A 26,914-nucleotide genomic window follows, 5' to 3' on the forward strand; every position below is an offset into this window, starting at 1 on the left:
CTTTTAATTTAGCATTTGTGGAGAATTTTAGATTCACTGGTTTGGATCCTGAATGATTAAGCATATTTGAAATTGAAATCAATGGATCTTTATGATAATTAAAGTTTAGGTTATAATTAGTTGTCTAATAAGTAATACTTGGTTCATAACACTAATGAGAGTTTTTTTGGTTAAAAATGTACAAGCTAGGTTTTTTGTTCTGCTGTCATATAGTGAAGAATGAATTGCCAAGAAAATTATGGAACTGCTTTCACGGGATGTGGCATGGTAGAAGCAGTATCTCGTGAAGAATTGTCTGAAACATCTAGTCCTGAAGAAGAAGTGAAGGTAGATGACTTTCTGTTTAACCACTAAGGATACTTGTCTAGATTTATGTGGTTTGATGTAATTTACTGTATGTGAATGCTAATTTCAATTCAGATTGAAAACACAATCTAAGGGAAATGAAATAAAATTAAGATGAGCAGCAATGTACTATGCTACCAGATTAATGGACCTAAATAATAAAACTACTAATATTACCAACTGAAACTATGTGGCGTGATTTATGGGTGGTGTGAAGAAATAGTTTACTGATTTATAATTTGTTGTATAAACTACAAGTAGTTGCATTCACAGCACAGGCTACGTCATAGACTCTGGTTTACAAACTACAACAGTAGTTTATAAATCTAATCTCATTATGGCATATTATGCTTTGAACCCTTACACAGTTTGCTCCCTTAAAACCAGAAATATTTTTCACCCCATCCCCATAGTTAAGTCATGAGCATGCACAGCAGTGGTGGATTACTAATTTTTTTACTACCAGTTTGGGCATGCTCCCACGCATGGGCAGAAGCATCCAGGCGGGTGGGCAGAACCTCCCACTCCCACCACCATCACTCCCGGTTTGCTGGATCCGGGCCGAACTGGCAGCAACCCATGTCTGATGCACAGAGCTGGTTTTACGAAAAAGTAATGTTTGAAAGAAGTAAATTTTTAGGCACAAAAGTAAAATTGAGGCAAGTTAGAAAGTAAATGGTAGGATATTCAAGACTACTAATTCTACAGGAAAAAATAGACATTATACATTTATTAATTTTTTCTTTAAGGAACTATATCAGCCCCTGAAAGTTTACTTGAGAGTTCGGCCCTTCTCAAAGGCAGAGCTTGAAAATAATGAAAACCAGGTATGTTATACATCATTTTGAACATTCAGAACAAGTAATCTAAAAATGATGTTTTCACTATTTTTGTTTCTTAACAAGCTCTTAGATTGTTTTTCATCATCATTTTCTAAGTATAACCCATACTAGAATGTGCTATTGATTTGCTTATGATTGCCTTAATAATGGTTTTGTCATTAATGAAAATGTGTCTCTTTCAGTGTATTTCTACTTGATTTCTGAAATTATTGCTGTAGACCTGTTACTATGGCTACAGAGGGTCCTCATTTAACGACCACTTGTTCAGTGTTTATTTGAAGCTACCACAGCACTGAATGACATTTATGACTGGTCCTGTTGCAGTCATTACAGTGTATTTACAGTCATATGATCTCAATTCAGGCAATTGGGGCATCACACATATATGATTGCCATTAGTAAGGTTTACTGCTGACTTCTGATAGAAAAAGTCAGTGGGCAAACCAGCAGTTGGCAGCAAATGGCAATCATGTGACATCAGGCCTAACAATTGTGCATTTATTTTTTTTAATGACAGAAACCAAAACTGACAGTTGTTGGAAGCCAGTGCGGTCATGTTACATCATGCTACCTAGCAATAGAGTTGCTTCTCCCAACTATTCTTTTAGTCTATACAGGGATAGCAACCATTTGTTTTAGCAAGAGCTCTTCAGCTAGGAAATATTTTTGGTATAGATTTTCATTTTATGCATTTAAAAGTATTTTACTTTTGATTTTTTTCTCCCATTATACTTTTAAATAGTTTGATTTCTGCATAAGACTTTGCTATTTTTTATATATTTTATATATTTTTAGAGCCGAGGTGGCGCAGTGGTTAAATGCAGCACTGCAGGCTACTTCAGCTGACTGCAGTTCTGCAGTTCGGCTGTTCAAATCTCACCGGCTCAGGGTTGACTCAGCCTTCCATCCTTCCGAGGTGGGTAAAATGAGGACCCGGATTGTTGTTGGGGGCAATATGCTGACTCTGTAAACCGCTTAGAGAGGGCTGAAAGCCCTATGAAGCGGTATATAAGTCTAACCGCTATTGCTATTGCTATATTGATTGTAGATTAGGTTATGCTTTAATTGAACAGCAGTATGAGATATTTTAGCTAGAGGATAACTAATTCATTTTTAAAATAACCATACAAATAAACTACTGTGTAATTTTAAAATGCACAATACAGCATAATATTTAGATCCTAAAATCTAAATATGTTGGTTCTTCTACCTGAATTTGTGTCAGACAATAGCTTCTCCTGATACAGAACATTTTAACAACTTTAGCAAGGTTAAGATGTATGGAATCAACTCCCAGAATTCCCCAATCAACATAGTTACAGTTGTCGATGTTTGAAAAAGACTGCTGTAGAATATCAGAATATCTTCTGCTATTTCTACAACTGTGGGCTCCATCAAGTTGTTATGAAAACTAAATGGATAATACAAGTGGTTTGCATATACTGCATATCTTGGATATTGTGTCATCATTTAATTTGTAAAGTATATTAAAAAGCTTTTTGTATTAAGGACTGCTTAATTATTGAAAATCAAGAGACAATAACACTTCAGACTCCAAAAGAATTGGCGCAAATAAAGAATAATGAAAAGAAGATTGGACAATCTGCACATCAATTCACCTTCACAAAGGTAAGTTGTCCCACTTTCCTTCCATGCCCCAAATTTCAGAGTTTAAAACACAGGTAAATTAGTGTCAAAATATTATTTTTTGCTTAGTAATTTGTAAAAAAATGCCATCTTAAATATACAAATATACAATTTTATACAGTATATAATTAAGCACAAATTAGTTTTCAATAGTAAACAAGTAACCAACAATATTATCTTAAGGAATACACTGCAACCCTTTGATTTCAGTGGAATTGAAGCTTTCAAAATCAGACGGACTGCTACATCCTCTGGTCCAATCTAATATCACATAAAAACTATATAAACCTAACTGCAGTTCCTGGAGAGGCCAATTTAGATCAGAACTATAATACTTGAATTTTAGGGTTAACCTTTTTAAAGCTAAAATAATTTATTTTCTATAAGTGCTATTTTGAGTGGAAAATCCAACAGGCACTTTGCTGCTTCATGAGTTCAATAATCTAGACATTTTTTTTCTCATTACATTTTTTTTCATCACATAGTCAATATTAACAAAGGAAATTTATATTTAATATCCATATACCATAGTTATGTTAGATAAATTACGTTCTGAAGCCATCTTTTTCTTGTGGTTTCAAAAATGGAAAACTTGATGAAAAAGGATGAAAAAAATATAATAGAAGTGTTTTTGGAACAATCTGAACATTCATAAAAAAGTAAAAGTAAAAAAAAGGTTGTAAAGATTGTTTGTGAAGCTCTCATGCATCTTGTTTAATTTGTCTCTGAAAATAACTTCTATTCTCTGTATAGGTTTTTGGACCAGATACAACGCAAAATGAATTTTTTGAAGGCACAATGAAAGATATTGTAAACGCTTACCTTGACGGAAGAAATGGCCTTGTTTTTACTTATGGCGTCACTAATGCAGGCAAAAGTTTCACTGTCCAAGGTATAATCTGAGGTTCAAAATTCAGAACATCTTCTAATTTTACAGCATGAAAGTGTTGGAAAAAAATGTCCTGGGTTCAGTTCCAGGTGGGGAAAAAGACACTGGAAACATGGACGCTGATTGGAAAGATGGTTTAATGGTGGACAGGATCACATGGCTTGAGCTCCTGAACAGAAAAGGGGATCACATGGTTTAAGATGTTTGGTGAAGAAGAAAAAAGAGTGAGATGCTAGAAGTTCCTGGTTTTATGCCATCTCTGGTCTTTGATCTTGATCTTGTATTCTGATTGGTTGTTAGACTCCCATGGGGCCATCTCTCTAGGCTGTCTTGAGTCCAGGTTTGGTTGAGCATTACTTCTTCCCAGGTGCCCTGTGGTAAGATGTGTAAAGGGTTAATACTATCATGCCTTAATGCCATCACCCTGGCGCTAAAGGGGCAGATCTTTGTTATGCAGAATGGACTGACCCAGGCTTTTTAAATGGCCCATTGACAAAGGTGGGAGCTATTCAGAGTGAGTCTTCTACCTGCCTAAAAACAAATTTCTCCATTTCTGATTCACGGACATATAATATTCTGCCTTTTCAATGTTTCCAAAGATATTTCATTTTTCTAGGAGAGAGTTTTAACTTCCTACAAAAGGAAACAAAATTAATTATACCCTTAGGTTGTCCAAAAGATGGTGGCATTCTTCCTCGCTCCCTTGATATGATCTTTAATCATATAAAAGGAAGACAGTATTCAAAGATGAATTTAAAACCTTGCTTCAGTAATCTTACCAAGATGTTAAATGACATGCAAGTTAAGCAAGAAGAATCCATTAAAGCTGCACTTCTTTTTTCTTTGAAAGAGGTAAGTGAGCCAATATGTTTGGTATTATCATATGTTCAAAGACATATAAGGCTTCATAAAAAAAATTCCACATAATCCTAACTAGAATTTTCTATGTAATTCATTGTGTTTCTTATTTAGCTATGTGTATGTGTCAGTGTATAACCAAGTCAATTAAATATACCTAGAGAAAGACTTTAAGAGCGAAATAACAAAGCTAATTAAAGAAACTATCCTCTGTGGTAGAAAGCTCACATTTTTGAGCTTTCTGTCCTAAAGCAAAAAGAAACTTACATGCTCTTCCTGTAGAAAGCAGGGTGAAGGAGAAAGACCAAGAATATAATGCCTTGGTAAGGCCACACTTGGAATACTGAATCCAATTTTGGTCGCCACGATGTTAAAAAGACGTTGAGACTCTAGAATTAGTGCAGAGAAGAGCAACAAAGATGATTAGGGGACTGGAGACTAAAACATATGAAGAACGGTTGCAGGAATTGGGTATATGCCTAGTTTAATGAAAAGAAGGGCTATGAGAGACATGATAGCAGTGTTCCAATATATCAGGGTTTGCCACAAAGAAGAAGGAGTCAAAGTATTCTCCAAAGCAGCTGAGCACAGGACAAGAAGCAATGTGTGGAAGCTAATCAAAGGAGAGAAGCACCTTAGAACTAAGGAGAAATTTCCTGACAGAACAATTAATCAGTGCAACAACCTGTCTCCAGAAGTTGTGAATGCTCCAACACTGGATGTTTTTAAGAAGAGATAGGATAACCATTTGTCTGAAGTGGTGTAGGGTTTCCTGATTAAGCAGGGGGTTGGACTAGAAGACCTCCAAGGTTTCTTCCAATGCTGTTATTCTATTATTCTTCAACTTAGGATCAAGCAGTGCAGCCACAAAGGAACAAAGAAGAATTTCATTTTTTGCTATTTCTTCTATTGTTCATGGTTGTCAATAGAAAAGAAGATGTAAAGTTGATATATTGGAATTGCATTTTCAGTAAGCTAGACATCCCTGGAAATTCCATATTCCATGCAGTGTTTATGATGAACAAGGATTATTAGCAAGAAGAATAAAGAAATGGTGTAAGTCCTTTAAGCCAAATGAACCCACCATTTCTTTTTTCTAGTATAGGGGCCGGTTATCTTTTTTCTTTGTTAGAATTTGAGTCTGGAATTAAGTCCACAAGCAATTAGAAAATTTATTGAGTGGTGTTTTCTATACAGAACAAAAATGGTAGAAAGAGTTGAGCAAATCCATGGATGTACTCTTTAAACTGAAAGTTGATCCCTGCTATTATTGATCTTATAGTTCATTCTTTCACCAAGGATACACAAGGTTAATTACTGGCGAAAATTAAATATAAAAATAAAAAAATAGATAAAACAATAGCTTAAACAATTCCTAAAGCTAGATTGAAACTATTCAGATCTGCACCTATTTTTGCTTTAAGGAGGATGCATGAAATAATATTTTTAATTCTCATTTTGGTGCTCCAATATGCAGCTCAAGTATTTCATTATACAAGTAGTCCTTGTCTTACAAACAGTTCATTTAGTGACCGTTCAAAGCAGTGGTGGGTTTCAATTTTTTTAGAACCCCTTCTGTGTGGGAGTGGCTTGCCAGCCATGTGACCTGGTGGGAGTGGCTTGCCTGCCATGTGACTGGGTGGGAGTGGCTTGCCAGCCATGTGACTGGGTGGGCGTGGCCAACTTGTAAAATGTGGTGAAACAATGTTCTTGCTTAGCAACCAAAATGTTGGTTCAGAAACTCTGGCATTTGAAGCAAGCAAGTCTTAAAGCTGTCAAGTTACAAGATCCTTGCACTCCTAACCCTTTAGAAAAAAAACCACAGGGGTGTTCAAACTTGACAGCTTTAAGACTTGTGGACTTCAACTCCCAGAATTCCTCCTCTCTCTCTTCATCTTGATGATGTGCGGATGGGCGGGGGGAGGGAGCTGGAACCGGTTCTAAACAGCACTGTAGATTTGTGGAACCTCTTCTATAGAAGAGGTTAGAACTGGCAGGAACCCTCCCCTGGTTCAAAGGTACAATGGCACTGAAAAAAGTGACTTTTGACTGTTTTTCACACTTATGACTATTGCAGCATTCCTATGGTCACATGATCAAAATTCAGATGCTTGGTGAAGGGTTCATATTTATGATGGTTGCAGAGTTCTGGGATCATGTGATTACCTTTTGAGACCTTGTGACATACAAAGTCAATAGGGAATCCAGATTCACTTCACAACCATGTTACTAACTTAACAAGTGCAATGATTTACTTAACAACCGTGGCAAGAAAAGTTGTAAAATGTGGCTCATGTGGTCATAACTCAAGGATTACCTGTATTTTACTTTTCAATTAGTTGAAATGCTTTCCAGAAGCTGCTGAAATATGTTAAGACATCCAGCTCCAAGTATATACCGTAATTGTGTCTCAAACGTTTATCACAGGAGAATTGCTTGTTTTAAAATAGCCACATATTTAAAAATAAAGATTAAAACCTTGCAGGATTGCTTACAAAACTATGTACAGATTATATGAATAATAGAATAAAAATACATTAATAATACACAGCATTAAAAATAATACACAGCATTAAAATAATATATTAAAAATATAATACACAGCATTAAAATAATATATTAAAAATATAATACACAGCATTAAAATACAGCATTAAAAATAGAATGGCAAAACATGTTAATATGCTAATCTCTGGGAAATCTTGACAGTCTTTAGTGTTCTCAGAAAAACATATATGTGAAGTTTTGGGAAATATGCATTTTAATGCTAGTTTATTAGAAGCTATAATAGTTATTTTTTTTAAAAAAATGATAGAATGTGTTGGGCATTTTAATTTAAAAAAAACAAATTCAAATTACTTAAGAATAAAATATAATTAATCTATATAATATTTTTTAAGGAAACTGAAAATATTTGGAAACCTTCAGATTCAACGTCATGTAGCTGTAACTCACCAAACCTTCCTTTGGACCAGTTAGGTAAAGTAAATAATGAATATTCTTTCTTTCTTTCTTTCTTTCTTTCTTTCTTTCTTTCTTTCTTTCTTTCTTTCTTTCTTTCTTTCTTTCTTTCTTTCTTTCTTTCTTTCTTTCTTTCTTTCTTCCTTCCTTCCTTCCTTCCTTCCTTCCTTTCTGCCCCCTCCCTCCTCCCCTCTCTCTCACACACATACATCTTGTTAGGATAATGTGAAAAAGTGAAATGCCCAGTAGAGAAAGAGATATAACATGTAGAAATTTTGTGTAATAATATGGAATATGTCAAAGCAAAGCTGTCTCTTTTCCACCAGTTCTTCAAAGCCAAGATTCTGAAGCATCGTTAGGCATGAAATTAGGACTTTAATACTAGCATTTAACAAGGATAATAATGTATCTGTATATATGAATAAAATGCCATTTTTGTAAACAGATTACAAGCCTGAATTTGTAAAATCAGAAGCTTATACCATTGGTCAGAAAACCTTGGCATCACTTTGGGTTTCCTTCTTTGAAATTTATAATGAATATATTTATGACTTGCTGGACTTACTACCAGTCTTGAAAAATCAGAAGCGCAAAGTTTTAAGAATCTGTGAGGATCAAGGAGGAAACTTTTACATTAAAGGTAACACTACCACTTTGTTCTTACACATTTAGTTAGACAATTACTGGAACTAAGATTCAATGATTATTTTGGTAGCCCTGTTGTTGGTTCTTGGGACATTGTCCAGCACTAAATGCATAAACAATTTTTGCGATAACAGATGGAATCTATTTCTCCTCATAGGCAATTCAGAAAATGCTTATTGCAGTAAACAAATGCTTAGTTTCATATAAAGTTTCTTATTTTTTCAAAAGCAAGTAACTTAGTTTAAGTCTCTTATTTAATGAAAATCCTTTTTCATAATAGAAGATGATACCTGTATTAACTTCTGTTGGTTTCCAAGTTACAACTTGGGCAAGAGTGCATAGTAAATTGGTTGTTCTATAACCTATAAAACAAGGTTATATTTTTTAAATCTTAACATCAGCATTATTGAAAATGTAGGCTTCTTGTTAGGTATATGTAACTCAAGACAGAATTCAAATATTATTTTATAAATAGAAATCTATGTCACAAAAATTAGGGTGAAATTTCAGCTCAAAAACAGTGGGACAACTCTGGGCAATAAAAGGTGCCTTTTATACTCTTGAGTCAAGACTTCGTGAGAAGTCGAAACACTATCTTAGGTTATCACTTTATTCTCTTTTATTCATCTTGTGTCATCTTTTTATTCTGTTTAAGGCCCTGAGAATTGTTTTCTGGGCACAAGAAAGAAACGTGTGTCCATTTTCTTATCCATCATGTTCAAAAGCAGGGTTAGTTTGAACTCAGCAGGAATACTTTCTGAATAGTCATATACAGGAATGCACTGCAAAGCAGCAACAAGTTGCTATATCTGCACAGTGAATAAACAGAGCTATAGTTTCATTTTTAATGTATGCTAATGTTATATTCTTTCCCAGATTTAAAATGGGTCAATATATCAGATTCAGAAGAGGCTTGTAAAATACTTAAAATAGGAAATAAGAATAGAAGCTTGGCAAGCACCAAGATGAACCAGCAATCCAGTCGAAGGTTTGCTTCCTTTAATTTAACTTTACTCTTCCTTCTTGAGCTAATGACATAGAATGCAAAGTATAATAAATGGTATGATGGAAAAGGAATAAAGGAAGTATTTACACAAGACTGACTACAGCTTACACAATAGTACTGCAAAAGAAAAGAAAAGAAATTCTTCCACCCACATTTGTTGGCAGATTTCAGTTTTCTTTTAGCATTGTGAAATGTTACAAAGTGGTATCAACAGTTCACATGATCATGATTATATCCCTCTCTTAATTCAGCATAGGACTGTGTTGGCTTTTTTGGCAGCTGCAGCAAATTGTTGGCTCATATTTAAGTGACTGTCTACTAGGGCAAGCCACTAGTTTATTAGAACAGTTTACTAGTTTACTCAAATGCTTTTTCAAACTGATAATAGTTATGCTATTCATATGCCACAGTGAAATATTAAATGTTCAACAAAGATTAGAACATAACATTTCTGGGATTTTTTTCCTAGTCATAGTATATTTTCTATTCGACTGCTCAGTTTGAGTGATGAAGATGTGCCACGTACTCTTGGAATCTCTGAGTAAGTGCCACTTCACTAATGATAGAGTACAGTAATGCAGATTAATTAATTGAATGTGTTGGTATGATGTCAAACTTCCAAGACTTACAGCAGCTAACAATAGTAAAACCATGCAAGATGTATAATTAAAACATCCATGGTGAATAATTTACAATATTTAAAAATATACAACAACCAAAAAAGCATACATATCGTAGAAATATTTGAGAATATCCCATTAGCCCCAAACTTCCCATCAGAAGAGCTTTGTTTTAAGTAAATTCTGCAAAGCAATCAAAGAAAGAATTGGCCTTACTTTCAAATTGGCCTTACTTTTAAACAAAGATAGGTTCAAAGTATAGGGCCAAAAGAGGGGGGGGGGAATCCTGGCCTCAGCCACCCTCACCTCATCAAAATGTAATGATACCAGTAGTTTTTCTCAGGAAAAATGTATCTGACAGTTTGCATCTAGTTGGAAAAGGCCCTCTTGCTGGTATTTAAATATAAGTGTTACAAAGCCTTAATAGATTAAAATCATCACTTTTGATTGTACTTAAAGAGCTTACTGGCAGCCAATGCAAGACTCTCAGTACAGCTTTTAGAAGCTGATAGTAGCAGGCACCTACCGATGACCAGAGTGCTGCATTTAAACTCCAATGCAGTTTCTGGATGGTTTTCGAAGGCAATTTCATATAGATTGCATTGCAGTAGTTCCCAATAAGTAGTAATAAGGCCATTAATCACTATGTCCATATATTTGTTTGTTACAGAATTGTAGTATAATAGTTCAGAGTGAGCTCATTTTCATAATTACAGTTATCTTAATGAAAACAGTTGCTTTCATTTACTTCAACTAGTGTAAGATTAAAAAAAATCAGATGGATATCTTGATTTGTACAGACTTTCCTTCTGTGACTTGGCTGGTTCAGAAAGATGCCATAAAGCTCAAACCTTTGGAGACAGACTGAAAGAAGCTGGCAATATTAATAATTCTCTTCTTATTCTTGGGAAATGCATTGCAGCTCTGAAACAAAATCAAAATTCAAAGTAAGTAACTTAGATAAAGCTTGGTACAACTTCAATTTAAAACTGTTTAGAATAGAATAGAATTCTTTATTGACCAAGTGTGATTGGACACACAAGGAATTTGTCTTGGTGCATATGCTCTCAGTGTACATAAAAGAAAAGATATATTCGTCAAGAATCATAAGGTACAACACTTAATGATAGTCATAGGCTGCAAATAAGCAATCAAAACATACTAGGAAACAATATAAATTCTAAGAATACAAGCAACAAAGTTACAGCCATACAGTCATAAATGGGAGGAGATGGGTGATAGGAACGATGAGAAGATTAATAGTAGTGCAGACTTAGTAAATAGTTTAACAGTGTTAAACTATCAAAACTATTTAATTTAGTGTTAAATTATTTGTTTAGCAGAGTGATGGTGTTTGGAAAAAACAGTTCTTATGTCTAGTTGTTCTGGTGTGCAGTGCCCTATAGCGTCGTTTTGAGGGTAGCAGTTAAAACTGTTTATGTCCAAAGGGGTCTTAAATATGTGAGGGGTCATAAATATTTTCACAGCCCGATTTTAGACTCATATAGATCCTCAATGGAAGGCAGGTTGGTAGTAATTGGTGTTTTTTTTTGAAGTTCTAATGATCCTTTGAAGTCTGTGTCTGTCTTGTTGGGTTGCAGAACCAAACCAAAACAGTTATGGAGGTGCAGATGACAGTCTCAATAATTCTTTTGTAGAACTGTATCAGCAGCTCCTTGGGCAGTTTGAGCTTTCTGAGTTGGCTCAGAAAAAACATTCTTTGTTGTGCTTTAATACATTAATAACTTCTAATAGTATGAAAGGGTATTTATGGTTTCTTTTAAAATAATCTGTAATCATAGCATGACACAATGTTTACTGCAGCAAGTAACAAAAAATTGTTATGTTTGCCAGGATCATTTCTCAAAGACCACACTTTTTAATTGCTATACAAAAATTGTTTATCCGCTCTTTTTCTCTGACCTTTACATTCTTGGATTTTGCAAATTATCCTGATTCTGAAATTAACATTTATATAATTTTTTCTCCAAGATTAAGGCCAAGTTATATTCCTTTCCGAGAGAGTAAACTGACCCGCCTCTTCCAACCATTCTTCTGTGGTAAAGGCAAAGCCTGCATGATTGTCAACATTAGTCAATGTGCTTCCACATATGATGAAACACTTCATGTAATGAAGTTTTCTGCTGTAGCAAAACAAGTAAGAAAGATGCTATGTCCTTCACAATACAGTGAGCATATCACATACCTTATGCTACCACTTTTGCCATAGTGATTGATTTGTTTTCTTTGTCAGCTTATCTTCTTTGAACTGAAAAGATGACTTTACTCCTTCCTTCTTTGATGCTTAAAATGAATCTGCACTACACACTATGCACTGAACTGCTTTTTGTGTGAGAACAATAGTATTCAATTGTTGAAGCTGCTGTTAGGGATTTTTCCAATATAAAGGTGTGACGTTTATAGATTCTCAAATGTTGAGGTCCAGTTCCCTCAAGCCTTAGATTGCCTGTCCAATTTCCAAATAGGGTGGAACATACATTACTTCATCCTATGTGTCAGAATAGAAAATTATACATTTGTGGTTAAAGTTTAATTTTGAATGATAGAGTACATGGATTTATTCTGTGAAGGGTATTTACTGCTGAAAGTGCTAAAGCTAATTAAAAAAGCCTAGCAAGAGGTAGTAACAATAGCTAGAGGTATCTATTTTATACTAGCAGAATCTCCAGTCTCCCATCATTAAATTAGCTCCTGATGATGAACTAAAAGTTTTTTCCCTTAAGTTAATAGAATTTCTCTGATAGTTTTCCAAAGAAAGTAAGCAAACAACAAAATTAAATTAAAACAATGATCTTATCATTTTAACCAATTTTATAATGTGTTTTGTGTGTGTTTGTGTGCTTTAGGTCATTCCAACATTTCAACACAAACTCTTTGATTATTTTCCTCCGAAGTATAGCAGGAGAGAAGATAAACCTACAGTGCATTTTGATGACATATCAATTGAGCAATTTCCTACCTATGCTGACATTCCCTCTTCCCCTGAAGATGAGGAAATAGATATTACTATTCTGAGCCATGAGGTAGTCAAAAACCAGTTCTTTACAATACAGAATGTTCATGAAAAATATAATTGTGTTTTGTTTAACAAAAAAATGTTGTGTAAATTATAGCTGGTTGGAAAACATGTAATTGTAAACCATAAGTTATACTTTGTAAATCCAAAATGGTTGAATTGATGTACCAGATGACTCAAACATATTATGGCATGGTGAAATGAAGGAACCCATAATTTTTCTAACTCAAAGCAGTAGATGTGACTTATGCATGTGCAAAAAGAATCATGAGAAGATAAGAACTATGGTTTAAGGACTGGAAACTTTGATAAGTAAACTCAGGCTACATGTTGATTGTGTCATAGGCCTACTAGTGACTTTGTAAAAGTAGAAATGAAGTCAGAAAAAAGCAGAGGAGATTGATAATATTGCTGTCACTGATTTAGGCCTCATTCCTTTGAAGAACCTGAGTTTTTTTTTAAAACTTTTTTCTATATCTGGGAACCTGTCTACAGAACTACAAATATAATTGAAGAAGAATGCATCTTTTATACAAGCTTGTAATTCAGACTGGATGCATATGATAGATTTAGACCTCCTCTCCCATCTGAAATTCAATATCCAGAATAAAGATTTTTTTAAAAAAAAATTCAATTGGTCATCACTACTAGTGAATTTCAGAACTCAAATAAGAACAGCAGGAATTTAAGCATTATGTTCTTGCCTGCAGTTTCATTCTGAAATATCTGCAAACTTACAGTAAAACACAAGGAGTCACTGGTACACTGTATGTTTTTATTCCTGCATTACAATGCTATGTAATATACATTCTTAGTTGAGAAATCACCCTCTGACATCTGCATGAACAATTATAGTTCAGCTACCAATGCAATGGTAATATTTTTCCATTTATTTCAGCAAAAGATGACTTACTTAATTGGGCCAAGCTTTTAATAGAATACATTTTAAAACCAATAGAGCTCATATGTGAAGTACATTGGGGCATTTTTAGTAGTACTCACAACCTGAGATGTCGAAGAATAAGCCTTTTGGCTACTGAACTTCCAATATTAGGTTTGATTTCTTCATGCATGACATATCTTCCATTTTTTTTCATGTTTCTATATGTGGTTCATGTTGGTACTATAGGATCTCTTGAAAACCACAGAGATGCTAAAGGATAAACTAATTGCAGAGAGGCAGGGCAAATTACTCCTTGAAGTCCAAATACGCAAAGAGATGGCCAAAGCAATGTTTCAGCAGCTTATGGAAACAGAAGAAGCTTGGAGGTATGCCATAGGAAGTTATACTGGTAAGACTGACAAAAGTCATCTGCCTATCCCATTTTAAGGGCAGCCAAATGAATCAGCAGTTGCATAAAAAGATATCCAATTATTAATATGAACTGCAGCAAAGATAGACCTCTGATTTACCTTATTTAATTTTGTGTAGCAGCTTTCTAAGTTACTTCGAAAGAATTAGCTTAAAATTTATTTGCATTTTGTTTTATTAAAATTAAAACTTTGTGGCAATTGTTTACATATTTTTGGGTGCTCCACATCCTTTCCAAGTCTTTTGAACACTTCTATGTTTCAATAATAAACAGAAAACTTAGGTAATATTGTGGCGTACATTATGCAATTAGAACTTCTAATTTTGATACATCATTTCATTTCCATATTCTATTCAACTAGCTATCAATAAGGTGATCTGATCTTTAAAAGGCTAATCATTTCCCACACCATTTATGTTTTATGAAATATTATATCAGAAGGAATACTGCTGTTTATGAAAACACTCATATTCATTGGAAGTATCATTAAACAAAAGACAGAAGTGGATACTGGAAAGCAAAGCATTTTGTGTTTGAGTGAGTTCCTGAAAATGAGAATTATAACAGAAAAGATATTTGTTTACAAGAAATACAAGGACAAGCAATGCTGTGCAGCTAGCTAGATACTGCGCTAGGGAGAGTCCAATAATGTATGCCGGGGAAGAAAACAAGACAGAGAAAAATGATCCCAAATTAACAATAACGTAGACACAGTGCAGGGAGAGTAATAGAGAAAATTCTTAACTCTGTAGCTCAGTATTTGTCAACCTTGGCAACTTTAAGATGTATGGACATCAACTCCAGAATTTCCTAACTAACATGGATGGCTGGAGAATTCTGGGAGTTGAAGTTTATGCAAGTTAAAATTGTCAAGGTTGACACTGGTCTAGTTATACTGTATTGTCCTCTTTATGATCAATAAATCATAAGATGCTGAAGAATCCATGCTCTTGGCATTTACATCTTCAACGGAGGGAAGAGAGAGAGAGGAATTCACTAACAGCCCTTGTTAATGGATTTGATAATGAGTCAAACCAGCCTTACAGTATCTTTTCTGTGGTGTGATTTCAGGTTATTTATGATTTCCCTGTATTAGACGCACAGTACAGTAAGTGTTAAGAAATATCTAGCTAAATAAAAACACTGACAGGCATAATGTTCTAATAGCTGATGATGAAAGCCAGCCAACTTTTGCTAAGCTAAATAACTTTAAATCTTGTTGGATGGAGGAACCACCTGGAAAATCCAAGCTTAGATTAAAAAATAAGAAATAAAAAATAACAAACCAATGCTCAGAAAAAGAAGATGGAATGGCAAATAATTTCTGTATGGTGCCTAGAGTGATGCATGAATTGCTTATGTAATTCATCAGGAACTGAATTTAACTTAAAGGTTATTTTTCTTTTTTACTTTATGAAGTATTTGAAGCAAAGCTAAAATGGCCTGACAAGGCAAGTGGATTGATAAAGATGATTCTTTCCATTCACTAGTGGGAGAATAAGATAGATGTATTACAGGTCCTTGTGGCTCATTGAACTGGCACTGATGAGATAACCTTGTTTAGGTAATAAAATGTCTGTAAGAAAACAACAAAACTCAGAAAGCACAAAGGGCCCCTCATTTCAACCCTGAACTACAAATATTCTCCTTCATAGTTGGATTATATGAGAAGTGGAATATAGTTGAATATGAACATGCACCTCTTGTATTAAGCTTACATCCAGATATGTAAAGTTCTGAGCAAGCTCATATGTAAAAGGAAATGCCAAAAAGCTGGTATCTGAAACTAGTTAGCATTATATTGATCATTCTCAATGGTTACTAGTTGAAATCAAGGTAACTGATCAAGGAATTGAATATAGCAATAATTAAATGCTAAAAAGTTCTCTGTGTTCTTGTTGTTGCACCTTGTTGATTCAGTAAACGCTTAGAAGACTTGAAAGAAAGTTATGAAGAGAAACTGGAGAATAAATTTGTAATGTATAAAGATGCCATAAAGAAGCACGCATATACATGTGCAATGGACCAAGTTGAAGAACGCTATGTTCCAATAGAAGAATTCATAGCTGAACAAGAAAAGGTTCAGGTACACCTGGATTTAACCTATTGTAGATTTTGGCATTTTTGTATAGCTATCTCCATAAATTCTATTCCCAAGTATAGTTGGTAAATGTAAAACATGAAAATATATCTCAGAGTACACTGAATGACTTGTTTGTTGATTAGTCACATTTGTCATGTTTACAAGGCCACTTAACTTCATGAAATCTCTGCTTACACAAGCAGAAGTATAAAAAAACCATCAGAAATAAAAAAAATTACAAATTCAATACTGATAAGTCAAAACAGAAACAAGCATGAAGCATAAATTGTTTCTTGTGGCTTTTGATTTTGTGCTTTTTGTACATTTTGATTAAGGAAATAAGTTTGAATTATCATTTAAATCCATAAAATTTGGATGAAGGACAAAAAAGAATCATGTTAAACCAACATTCAAAATAATTCTAAAACTCTGTGATTTGTATGAAGTCCTAAACTATTATAGAATATTATTGCTCAGGAAAGAGAGATGAAAATACTAGAGCTGAAACTAAAACTTGGAGAACAAAATAGCCTGCCTTCGGAAATTCCCTGTTCAGACTCTACAGCATGGAAGATGAATCTAGGTAAGAAGTCTGTGTCCTAAGCTTGTCTACATTTTAGAATGTGGGCCAGTATTCTTATCCTTTTGTTTGGTGTTCACAGATGCTCAATGCAGAAAGATGGAAGAAACTTCAGGTGCTTTACAGAAGCCGTGTAAAGAGAGAGATGAGGTAACTTTGTTGTTTATTATAAATAATAATTTGGAATTTAAAATGTGCATTATCATAATCATTCTCTATATGGATTAAAATATAACATGCAATTGTAAAAATATTGAAAAGAAAAAATAGAAAAACAATTAAATTGATACATAGTTCTGATAAAAAATATTTAAAAACACAATTTCAGTATAATTTTAGTATTATTAAACACATTTCCATATCTTGAAAGATAAGACAAGTCACCTTGAACATTGAGTGTTTCATGAACATATGAAATGATTGCAAGTGTGTGTAAAATTAACTATGGATCTTGGCCCAGTGCATGACAGCAACCTTTCTAGTGTTGTTTGGTGTGAGGATGAAGTGAATTGGCTCACTGCACATAGACTTTACATATTATACTTTTGCTATTCATTGAAGCTCCAGCTTCAATCACAAAACTAATTGTTGGTTCAAGATCAAAGGTATCAAACTTGATTTCATTGAGGGCCACATCAGGGTTGGGTTTGACCTCAGGAGGATGGTGTAGGGTGGCTGTGGCCAACTCAACATCAAACGTATCTTTTGAAGTAAGTTTTAACTAAAATTCTTAACTAAAGAACTGTAAATTTCCTTTTCCAACTGGCTTTTTTCCTGGTGGATTGCATGTGATTCCAACGTATTAGAATGTTATATTTCTAACATATCCAGATTTTATAAAACATTTAATAGTTTCATGTAGCATGATGAAAGACCATAAGTTGGCAGTTGATGATAGCATCATTCTCCATACTTTCAAACACTTTGTTTTGCAGTTAATAAAATCATTGAAATGGAAAATTCATAAGTTATACGAAATGTTGCAAGATGCCAAAGAAGAATATAGAAAAATAGTTGAGGAGAACACTACATTAAAGCAGATGATAAGTCTTAAGGTTGGTCACATATCTGTTTAATATGTATTTAGAGCTATGTGTTCTGCTGCAAGACTCAAAATAATATGCCAAGATATGCTTTCCAAAAGCTGGAAAGCTTTTGGCCTTATTTAAAATCATTTTAGTTTCTTCACTGTTATTTTGCTTTCTCAGTTAAAAAGTAATTGTGAATACAGGTAATTCTTGATTAACAATGCTAATTGAGACTTCATTTTTAAATGACAGGATTGGAAGTCCCAAAATACATGACTGCTTCACTTAGGGCCAGAAGTTCCAGTCCTGGTTGCCATTCTTAAGCAAGGACTGTGTGGGTTGTTAAGTGAGAACCTTATCTTCATGTGACTGCAACTTCCAACTTTTGCCAGCTTCTCCTTTGATTTTTCTTGTGGAAAGCTGTCAAAAAGTCATAAATCACAACCACGATTTATGCTGTGATGTCCATAAGTACAAAACCTAGTCATAACTGCCAGTCATACAGAATCATTTTTAAGTTTGAACAGACACTGAGTGAGTGGTTGTTAAAGACCACTTACAATTTTACTTATTAATTGAATAAGCCTGCCATCTCACTATCCAAGCAACCCCAATATAAGACACTAAATGGAATTTCAGAGTGCAACACACTCTTTAAAGTTACTCTGATATCAATAAATCCTGGTTGTTAATAATATTCTTTTGGAAGTGGCTTTGGTACCTTTTCAGAATCTTAAACAACCATGTGAGATTGACACTCCCAAGTTTTATTTATTTTGCTTCTCTTGATTATATTATACTTAGGTGCTACAATGAGAACAGATAGCAATGTTGGAGTGTCTCTTCCCCATATTTTTAAGGGAAAGAAATTATCTATTCAGTTAGGATGTGCAGTTTCGGAAGAAGCTAGGGCAGTACGATTAAAAAGTCAATGTTCTAATTCTATTTAAACACATCTTGCTTTCATAGGACCAGGAAACCATTGGCTTTCAAAATAGGAATAAATGTGACCATGAACCTGAAGCCACATTATCTCATCTACAAGAAGAATTAAAAGAAAGCAAAGGTCCAATAAGTACAGAAAGTATTAAACAACATAAATCCAAAAAGGGATTCTTTGCAAGCCTTAATCATTAGTAACAGATGTTCCAAGTAAAATCTACAAAAACCTGAAAACTCACTTTCTGCATCACTCAGATTGATGTCAGTGGCACATAAAATGAAATAACAATACTAATCAAGGCATACTGGACCAAAATTTATAAAATTGGAAACCATAGGGATATAAATTTAATCTGAAAGGGAAAAAAATGTCCTGTATTTTGTTCATGGTAATATTGGCATAAAAGAGTTCATTTGAAACAAATTGCAATTTTTATCTTGGTGCTACATTTGCCATCTTCCTGATGGTGGGATTACAACCCACAGAATTTTTTGTGGTGTCAGGAAGAGCTACCAACAGATCTTGTAGACATTAGATGAGGGAAGCATGCTAAATAATATTTACATTAAGAATGCTATGGCTTGTTCTAAAATTCCTTCATTCCGTTTTCCTCATTTGTAAACTTATTTTTTTAATTGTTGCAACAGTGCATTAATATTTAGATCTTGACATTCACATACTTTAGGCTTATAAGCATTGTGAAAATGTGTAGAAAGCTTACCTCTGCTCTTTTGCTCCCCAGGAATTCAGCCAGGACAACAATTTTAATAATTGATATATTGTTTATATTTTGATACTATGACTAATTATTTGACACCAATAAACTATCTTTCTTTTGTACATGTTCATCATCTGTAATGTTTTCCTTCCCATATAAGTGCAAAAAACATATGGAATTCCCAATACATTAAATTTGCATAACTTTATATATTTAATTAGTAAAAGAAGAGATATTTCGCAGAGGTTAAGCTGTCAGAAGTACATGGGTATGTTGAGTGAGATGCTTTCATTCTATGCAGTTATTATTTGTCAAAAATCCAAATTGGTTTCTAGAAAAATCTGTATTTATTGCCCATAGTAGAATGTATTTTAAAAATTCCAAGGAAAGGAACAAGTACTATAAGAGCTAGAAAAAACATTTTATGGAAATATTTATTTTATAATTTAATAAATAGATGTAACTGAAAATATCTTATAAGGATTCAAAGAAGCTACATACATTACAGGAAAAATGGAAACTTGTGGTATTCCAGATATTGCATTTCTAGCATCCTTTATCACTGACTAGCTAGCTAGGACATCTATTTTATGTACTCAAACTCCACTATAATGAATCATATTCTGGAACAGATATGTAAATCCAGGAGAATTAATTTGTTAAAGAAGCTGTCCATTATTGTAATAAGGAATAAGAAATTGACCTTGTATTGGTTCAGATTTTCAATAATGCTTATTTATTAAAATCACCAAAACATTGAAATTATATTTACAAGTTGACAGTCTGATTACCCAGTCTACAAAATAAATTTCTTCATTAAAAGTATATAACAGTATTGACCAGCACTACTGAGCATAGGTTTAATCATTGTGTTCCAATAATAATGGAATGGTGAAAAGCATTTCAGAAGATTCACCCAAAACATTGTCCTCCTCATATATAATAAAGAGTGTGTGTGTGTGTGTGTGTGTGTGTGTGTGTGTGTGTGTGTATCTGAGTGGCTGGGTAGAATTACTAAAATCCTGATGCACACTATTGTGAATTGTCTTTGAAAGACTACCATATTGTTTAATATGAGTTGTGTTCTAGGATTCTTGCTTCTAAATGTATTCAATTATTTGTCACCATATAATTTATGTGTGCCAAAACATACTTCTTTTAGTTGCAATATGCAATTGTATTTTTAAAGCTACACATTTTAGTTGGCTTTTTCCCTAAACACAGTTAATAAAATGACATAAACAGAGTGGGAAAAATTCTGGAATGGGAAATAACTATTGAATTCCAGAAAACCACAAAAGATTATTCTAAAGTGATATCATTTTCTTCTCAATTCCAGCATATTTTATATGATCCATTTTTGAAGGATACCTTTAAAGGGAAATTTTCAGCCATGCTTATAGAATAGATTTTTACAAAAACTTTTCTGCAAGGAAATGGTAGAAAGATAAAGGGATTCCCTCAGATCTTTGGCAGATTTTCAGTAAACAAAATGCAGCACTTCATATAACTTCTAGCTCAGCTGTAAAACAGACTAATATTTTTTCCCAGATGCATGTTGCACAAGGATATTTGGAGTAGCTGTTGCTTGACTTCATGGAGTTTTGATTTTGCACCAGGATTTTATACAGAAGATGATCTTCTATTATATCATTTCAACTAGTTGTTTACTTAATATAAATACAAAGAAAGCATCAGTGAAGAAGAAAACAAACTTTCAAGTCTTCAGCAAGATGTTGATAATCTGTCTTACCCACTTGAGCTCTAGCTTTCAATTTTGGGTTCCACAAACAATTAGGGTATTTCAACACACATATGTTTGTAAGTATAAAAGAATTGGCTCAATCACATTGTCTTCTTAAAAAGTTCCTTCCATTTGGAAATAAAAGCAACAATTCTTTTTTCCCCCTACGGTTGCTGCTGATATTGTCCTTCAGTAGCTGTGTAGAAATCATCAAGGACACTCTGTAAATATTCAAATGTTGGTCTCTCTTCTGCTTTATCTTTCCAGCATGTTTTCATAATGTCATAAAGCTCAGAAGGGCAAGATTCCATGCATGGCATGCGATAACCACGTTGAAGGGCTGCCATTACATCAGAATTACTCATACCTGAAACAATTTTTTTTTAAAGTAAAAGTTATTTTTTAATATGGTTGGTCTTATATCAAAATGAGAAGAGCTGATTTAGAAAAGGAAAAGATACATTTCTAACATAAAACATGCTTATATCTATTTTATTCATAAAAGGGGCAGGATTTGCTTCCTGGAAAAGTGCAATATTTAGATAAATTTCTTTAACCTAAATAAATTATTTGTGAAAATCATAAAAACCTCAAAACGCAAAAAGGGGCATGTTGTTTTCCAAAAGCCTAATCTGATTCTCATATTTCTAAGCTTTGAAGAAAAAGTATTTCAATTGTATACTCAGTTAACAAGGTTGAAATGCTCCTGGTAACCTGGGAATGAGGAGGAGGACCAAGCCTCAATTGTTTTGGCCTCCGAGTATTGCAATTGGTTCTCCAGTTCAGCAATGGCAATAATGGGCCAAAGCAAACATTTCCACCTTTGCCCACAATAGGAGCAATTTATCCAATTATGCAAGAATAATCAGATTTACATTTTCATTGTCTAGGAAAAGATGGAACTAGTGAAGCAACCTAAGTTGTTGAATTTTAGTTACTTAATTGCGTGCTGTACTGGTGCTTTATTATGGCTTGGATAATAAAACGTTCCATCTGATGTAGTTGCAGCCATACTTTCTTAGCAACTTTTTTAAAAAATGTAAAGGTAAAGGTTCCCCTTGCACATATGTGCTAGTCGTTCCTGACTCTAGGGGGCGGTGCTCATCTCCATTTCAAAGCCAAAGAGCCAGCGCTGTCTGAAGAGATCTCCATGGTCATGTGCCCAGTACAACTAAACGCTGAAGACGCATGGAACGCTGTTATTCCCACCAAAGGTGGTCCCTATTTTTCTACTTGCATTTTTACATGCTTTTGAACTGCTAGGTTGGCAGAAGCTGGTAAACAAGTAGTGGAAGTTCACTCCGTTACGCAGCACTAGGGATTCGAACTGCTGAGCCACTGCTTCCTCCTACTTCTTCTTTTACGTTTCACAAAATAATTATGTTCAATGCATACCTTTTATATATAGTAGAAAGAAAACAGAACAATACATAGGAAGAAGCACAAACCTGGATAAGGAATTTTTCCAAAAGTAATTATTTCATACAGAAGAACGCCAAAGGACCACACATCTGATTTAATAGTAAAAGAACCATAGTTAATGGCTTCTGGTGCTGTCCATTTGATAGGAAACTTTGCACCTATGGAAGTAAGAATAATTCCATCTAAAATCTAGACATTAAAAAGTTAAAGGTAGTTAAGAAATTGGAAAAGATTGTGAAGTGATGGGGTAATGTCTTCTAGGAAAACATGAAAACTTATTTTCTTCCTCATCCCCTGCCTTACCATAATTATCCTTCATGAACAGAGAACAAGTAGGGAAAACATGCAGATCATGGCTTCTGGAATTCTTTCTACCCCTTTTCCAAGAGTGGTCATAGAAAGTCTCCATATTGTTTTCTGGGTAATGAAGCAATCTACTTCCTCCATTTGTGTGACTATGACACAGGAAGTTCAGGTTTGGCTCGCATGCCATAAGCTGGGGAGCACAGGGGGTCATGCCGCACTCATAATGCAATGCACGACCCCCCCCCCAGTGTGCATGTACGCATGACAGGTGCTCCTCCCATTTTTTGCATGCCCTCCCCAGGCTCCAGAGGCATAATAGGAGTCTGGGAAGGGCAAAAAAAAGCCTCCCCCCCCTATCGGAGGCCCTCCAGAGCCTTCAGGGACCTTCAGGAGGCTTCCCTGAAGGCACCGGAGTGCTTAAACTAACCCTACGAGCAAACCGGAAGTCCATTCCTGAAATTCCGGTTTGCCTATAGGGCTGGGGTTTTGTGCTCCGGAGGCTTCAGGCAAGCTCCTGAAACCTCTGGAGGGCCTCGGGGGGAGGAAGCTGTTTCCACCCTCCCCAGGCTCCAGAGGCTTTATAGGAGCCTGGGGACGACGAAAAATGGCTTAAAAAAAGGCTGAACTCATGCTTGCTGGCCAGCTGACAGGGCAATGCCTCGCGTGCCCTGACAAATGGTTCCACGTGCCACCTATGGCACACATGCCTTAGGTTCGCCATACCAGGTATATACTCTCTGCTCCGAATTGTGCAACAAGGAGGAAGGGAGCCTTAGAATGGAGGAATTGCCAAAATTCCAAGTTGCTGCCCAAATCTCACTTCCAGAGAAATACATTATATGTCTCCCCAAACCCCCTCCCCACCGGATAGTTTGTCCTATGGAAAATAACACATTATTCAAGATATTAAATTTAATACATTAAATATATTAAAAGTTCCATTTATTACAATTTACTGATTAGAAACATCTAAGTGACCCCTGGAAAAAAGCCCACTCCATCATTGAATATATTAAAATTAAAAAACAGTACCAACCTTCCCTGGCTGTGTATTCATTATCTTCAATTACTCTTGCAAGGCCAAAATCAGCAATTTTACACATAAGTGCATCCGAAACTAAAACATTTGCAGCTCTAAGATCCCGATGTATGTAATTTTTTCTTTCAATGTATGCCATCCCTTCTGCAATCTGCAAGAGATAAAAAGGGTTTAATTTTTCTACTGCATTGCTTATACCAGTATGTACAAAAATAGCTAAAAATAACTCATTAACAATAGTTTGTGTTTTATGCCAGTTTTATATGCAAGCCTAATATCTCATTTTATTTGCATCTGAAGAACACTTTTTACAATTCTAATCTTTTGTTAAAAAGTGGTGATTGTTTAAGCAATATTTTGTAAAATTTGTCTAAAAGTTATATTTGGATCTGTTTCCAACCCAGAGGCCTGTGGCTTAAACACAAGTATGACATTTTCCATTGCTTTCCAAACAATAAAAATAGAGACAAAGCTGATGGCCACTAGTTGTGTCCTATTTAAATAACTAGTATTTAAGTTATATATATATTTAAAAACACATTATTTTAGAAATTGCTTTTCTACAATTTATTATGACTGCACATCTTTAAAGGGCACTTAATTTTATTTATTAAACAGGATTCGTTAGGGTTTCAGCAGACCTTGGACAAATTCTGTCTTTCTGAAAGATGGCCAGACAGGCGCCATTTGAACTGGTGAAAAACTTTCAGAAGGTTGGGATAGGACACCAAAGAAATATAAATACAGGTAGCACTGTATGTATGTCCACAATTGAGACCAACATTTCTGCTGTAACGTGAGACATTTGTTAAGTGAGTTTTGTCACAGTTTACGACATTTCTTGCCATAGTGGTTAAGTGAACCACTGCCATTGTTAGTAACATGATTGTTAAGTGAATCTGTTTTTCCCATTGACTTTGCTCTCCAGAAGGTTGCAACAGAGGATCACATGACCCCGGGATGATGCAACAGTCATAAATATGAACCAGTTGCCAAGCATCTGAATTTGATCATGTTACCATGGGTGTGTGGGTGTGTGTGTGCTACAAAGGTTGTTACTGTGAAAAACAATTGTACGTCACTTTTTTTTAGTACTCTTCTAACTTTGAATAGTCACTTAATGAAGTGTTCTAAATCAAGGACAATCTGTACTTCCTTTATGCCTGCACTTTTTCTAGCCCATATACACTATATTGCCAAAAGTATTTGCTCACCTGCCTTTATTCGCATATGAACTTACTGTAAGTGACCTCCCATTCCTAATCCATAGGGTTCAATATGATGTCAGTCCACCCTTTGCAGCTATAATAGCTTCAAGTCTTCTGGGAAGGCTGTCCACAAGGTTCAGGAGTGTGTTTATGGGAATTTTTGACCATTCTTCTAGAAGCGCATTTGTGAGGTCACACTCTGATGTTAGACGAGTTTACGTGGCCTACCACTTCGTGGCTGAGTTGCTGTCGTTCCCAAAGACTTCCACGTTCTTATAATACAGCTGACAGTTGAATGTGGAATATTTAGGAGCGAGGAAATTTCACGCCTGGATTTATTGCACAGGTGGCATCCTATCACAGTTCCACGCTGGAATTCACTGAGCTCCTGAGAGCGACCCATTCTTTCACAAATGTTTGTAAAAACAGTCTACATGCCTAGGCACTTGATTTTATACACATGTGGCCATGGAAGTGATTGAAACACGTGATTCTGATTATTTGGATGGGTAAGCGAATACTTTTGGCAATATAGCGTATGAGAGAACTCCAGGGCTGTATTAAGTGCATGTGCACCAAATAGGCCCAAACTATCTTAATCTGGCATATTAGTCAAGTCATATAGAGTATGAAACAAGAACTTGAACTTGAATAAACAAAGTCACTGGAAGTCACAGTTAACCTAAGTTGAAGCTGAATTTCAGCAACACAAAAACTGTAATACTGTAAATAGGTGCCTGTATACTCTTTAAAAACAGATAAGTATATGTAAAAAGAGAAAGTATTCTCTTTTTGTTCCTCTTTTTGAGGTCAGGTAATGGAAAAATATTTGTGGCACTTCTCATTCTAACCGTTGTAGTTGCTGAATGTTTTTTTTTAAATATGAGAAATATTCTTTAGATTTAAAATAAAAAAATGAAAATGTATGATTCTAAATTTAAAATATGATTTATAATGTTTTTGAAAACAAGGCTGGAATGTCCACAGAAAATAATTCACTGCAATGGGAATTTTTTTTTAAAAAAAAAAAAACAATTTTAAAGAGAGATATAAAATGCTGCTGATGTTAAATTAGTCTAGGTTAAATTTTTACAACAGAAAATTAAGTTCAAGGTCAAAGCTTACTTGTTAGACAGAATACCATTATATAGTATTTTAATCTGTGGTATATACTGGCCTAAACACAATCATAATTTTTAATTGAAAACTACCAGAAGCTAGTTCCACTATGCTAGGTTTTGAAGTTAATATCTAACAAGATAGTAATGTATGCTGGCTAGTTATTATTTTATTTAATGAGAAAGAAAGTGAGGAAGATGAAAAACTATTGGCCTTGGCTTCACTTGAAAGGAGCCTAGTTTCTGCTCCTTTTTCTAAATTGGCTTGAAATCACATGGCCAATGCATTTACATGGCTAAAGAAATTTAGTTCCTAATGGTTTTTCACAGTGATCCAAATATTAGTCTTTATAGGGCTAGAATTCTCTTTTTTCAAGTTCATAAACGAGAACAACAATGAGTCTTCTTGGGAAGTCAAATTCACACGTAGTTGGCATTTCTTGTATTCTCTTTTGTAGTACTAAACAGTCATCGTAAAAACCTAAGCACTGCAAGAACTGTTCTGAAGTAGAAAAAAAAAACCTTTTTCCTGCTATGTTGGTCCTTGAAATTAGGATATGAA

At 34.6% G+C, this 26,914-nt stretch overlaps 2 protein-coding genes across 3 annotated transcripts in view; one reads left to right on the plus strand and one right to left on the minus strand.

The window, feature by feature from the left end:
• The first annotated feature begins 264 nt into the window (after positions 1 to 264).
• On the plus strand, positions 265 to 19,372 carry LOC106552769 (kinesin-like protein KIF20A). Its single transcript, XM_087703576.1, has 18 exons — positions 265 to 327; positions 1,095 to 1,172; positions 2,697 to 2,816; positions 3,588 to 3,726; positions 4,391 to 4,575; positions 7,482 to 7,560; positions 7,988 to 8,182; positions 9,064 to 9,175; positions 9,663 to 9,734; positions 10,614 to 10,760; positions 11,806 to 11,971; positions 12,681 to 12,857; positions 13,980 to 14,119; positions 16,084 to 16,249; positions 16,724 to 16,829; positions 16,909 to 16,976; positions 17,762 to 17,881; positions 18,824 to 19,372. Exons 1-18 carry the CDS (start codon positions 265 to 267, stop codon positions 18,989 to 18,991), a joined length of 2,301 nt encoding a protein of 766 aa, XP_087559702.1. The 3' UTR covers positions 18,992 to 19,372.
• An 856-nt stretch (positions 19,373 to 20,228) lies between these two features.
• The window catches only part of LYN (LYN proto-oncogene, Src family tyrosine kinase), a 57,106-nt gene continuing 50,420 nt past the window's right edge, over positions 20,229 to 26,914 (minus strand). For both annotated transcript variants that reach the window (XM_087707045.1, XM_087707044.1), the window contains exons 11-13: positions 24,024 to 24,177; positions 22,708 to 22,839; positions 20,229 to 21,626 (exon numbers count right to left, since the gene is read on the minus strand). In XM_087707045.1, the coding sequence (XP_087563171.1) occupies positions 21,424 to 21,626; positions 22,708 to 22,839; positions 24,024 to 24,177 (489 nt within the window). In that variant the 3' untranslated portion in view covers positions 20,229 to 21,423. The remainder of the gene's footprint in view (positions 21,627 to 22,707; positions 22,840 to 24,023; positions 24,178 to 26,914) is intronic.

This window comes from Thamnophis sirtalis, unplaced genomic scaffold (genome assembly GCF_051295495.1).
Source record: "Thamnophis sirtalis isolate CommonGarterSnake01/CBP01778 unplaced genomic scaffold, rThaSir2_p1.2 scaffold_2, whole genome shotgun sequence".
NCBI classification, from domain to species: domain Eukaryota; kingdom Metazoa; phylum Chordata; class Lepidosauria; order Squamata; family Natricidae; genus Thamnophis; species Thamnophis sirtalis.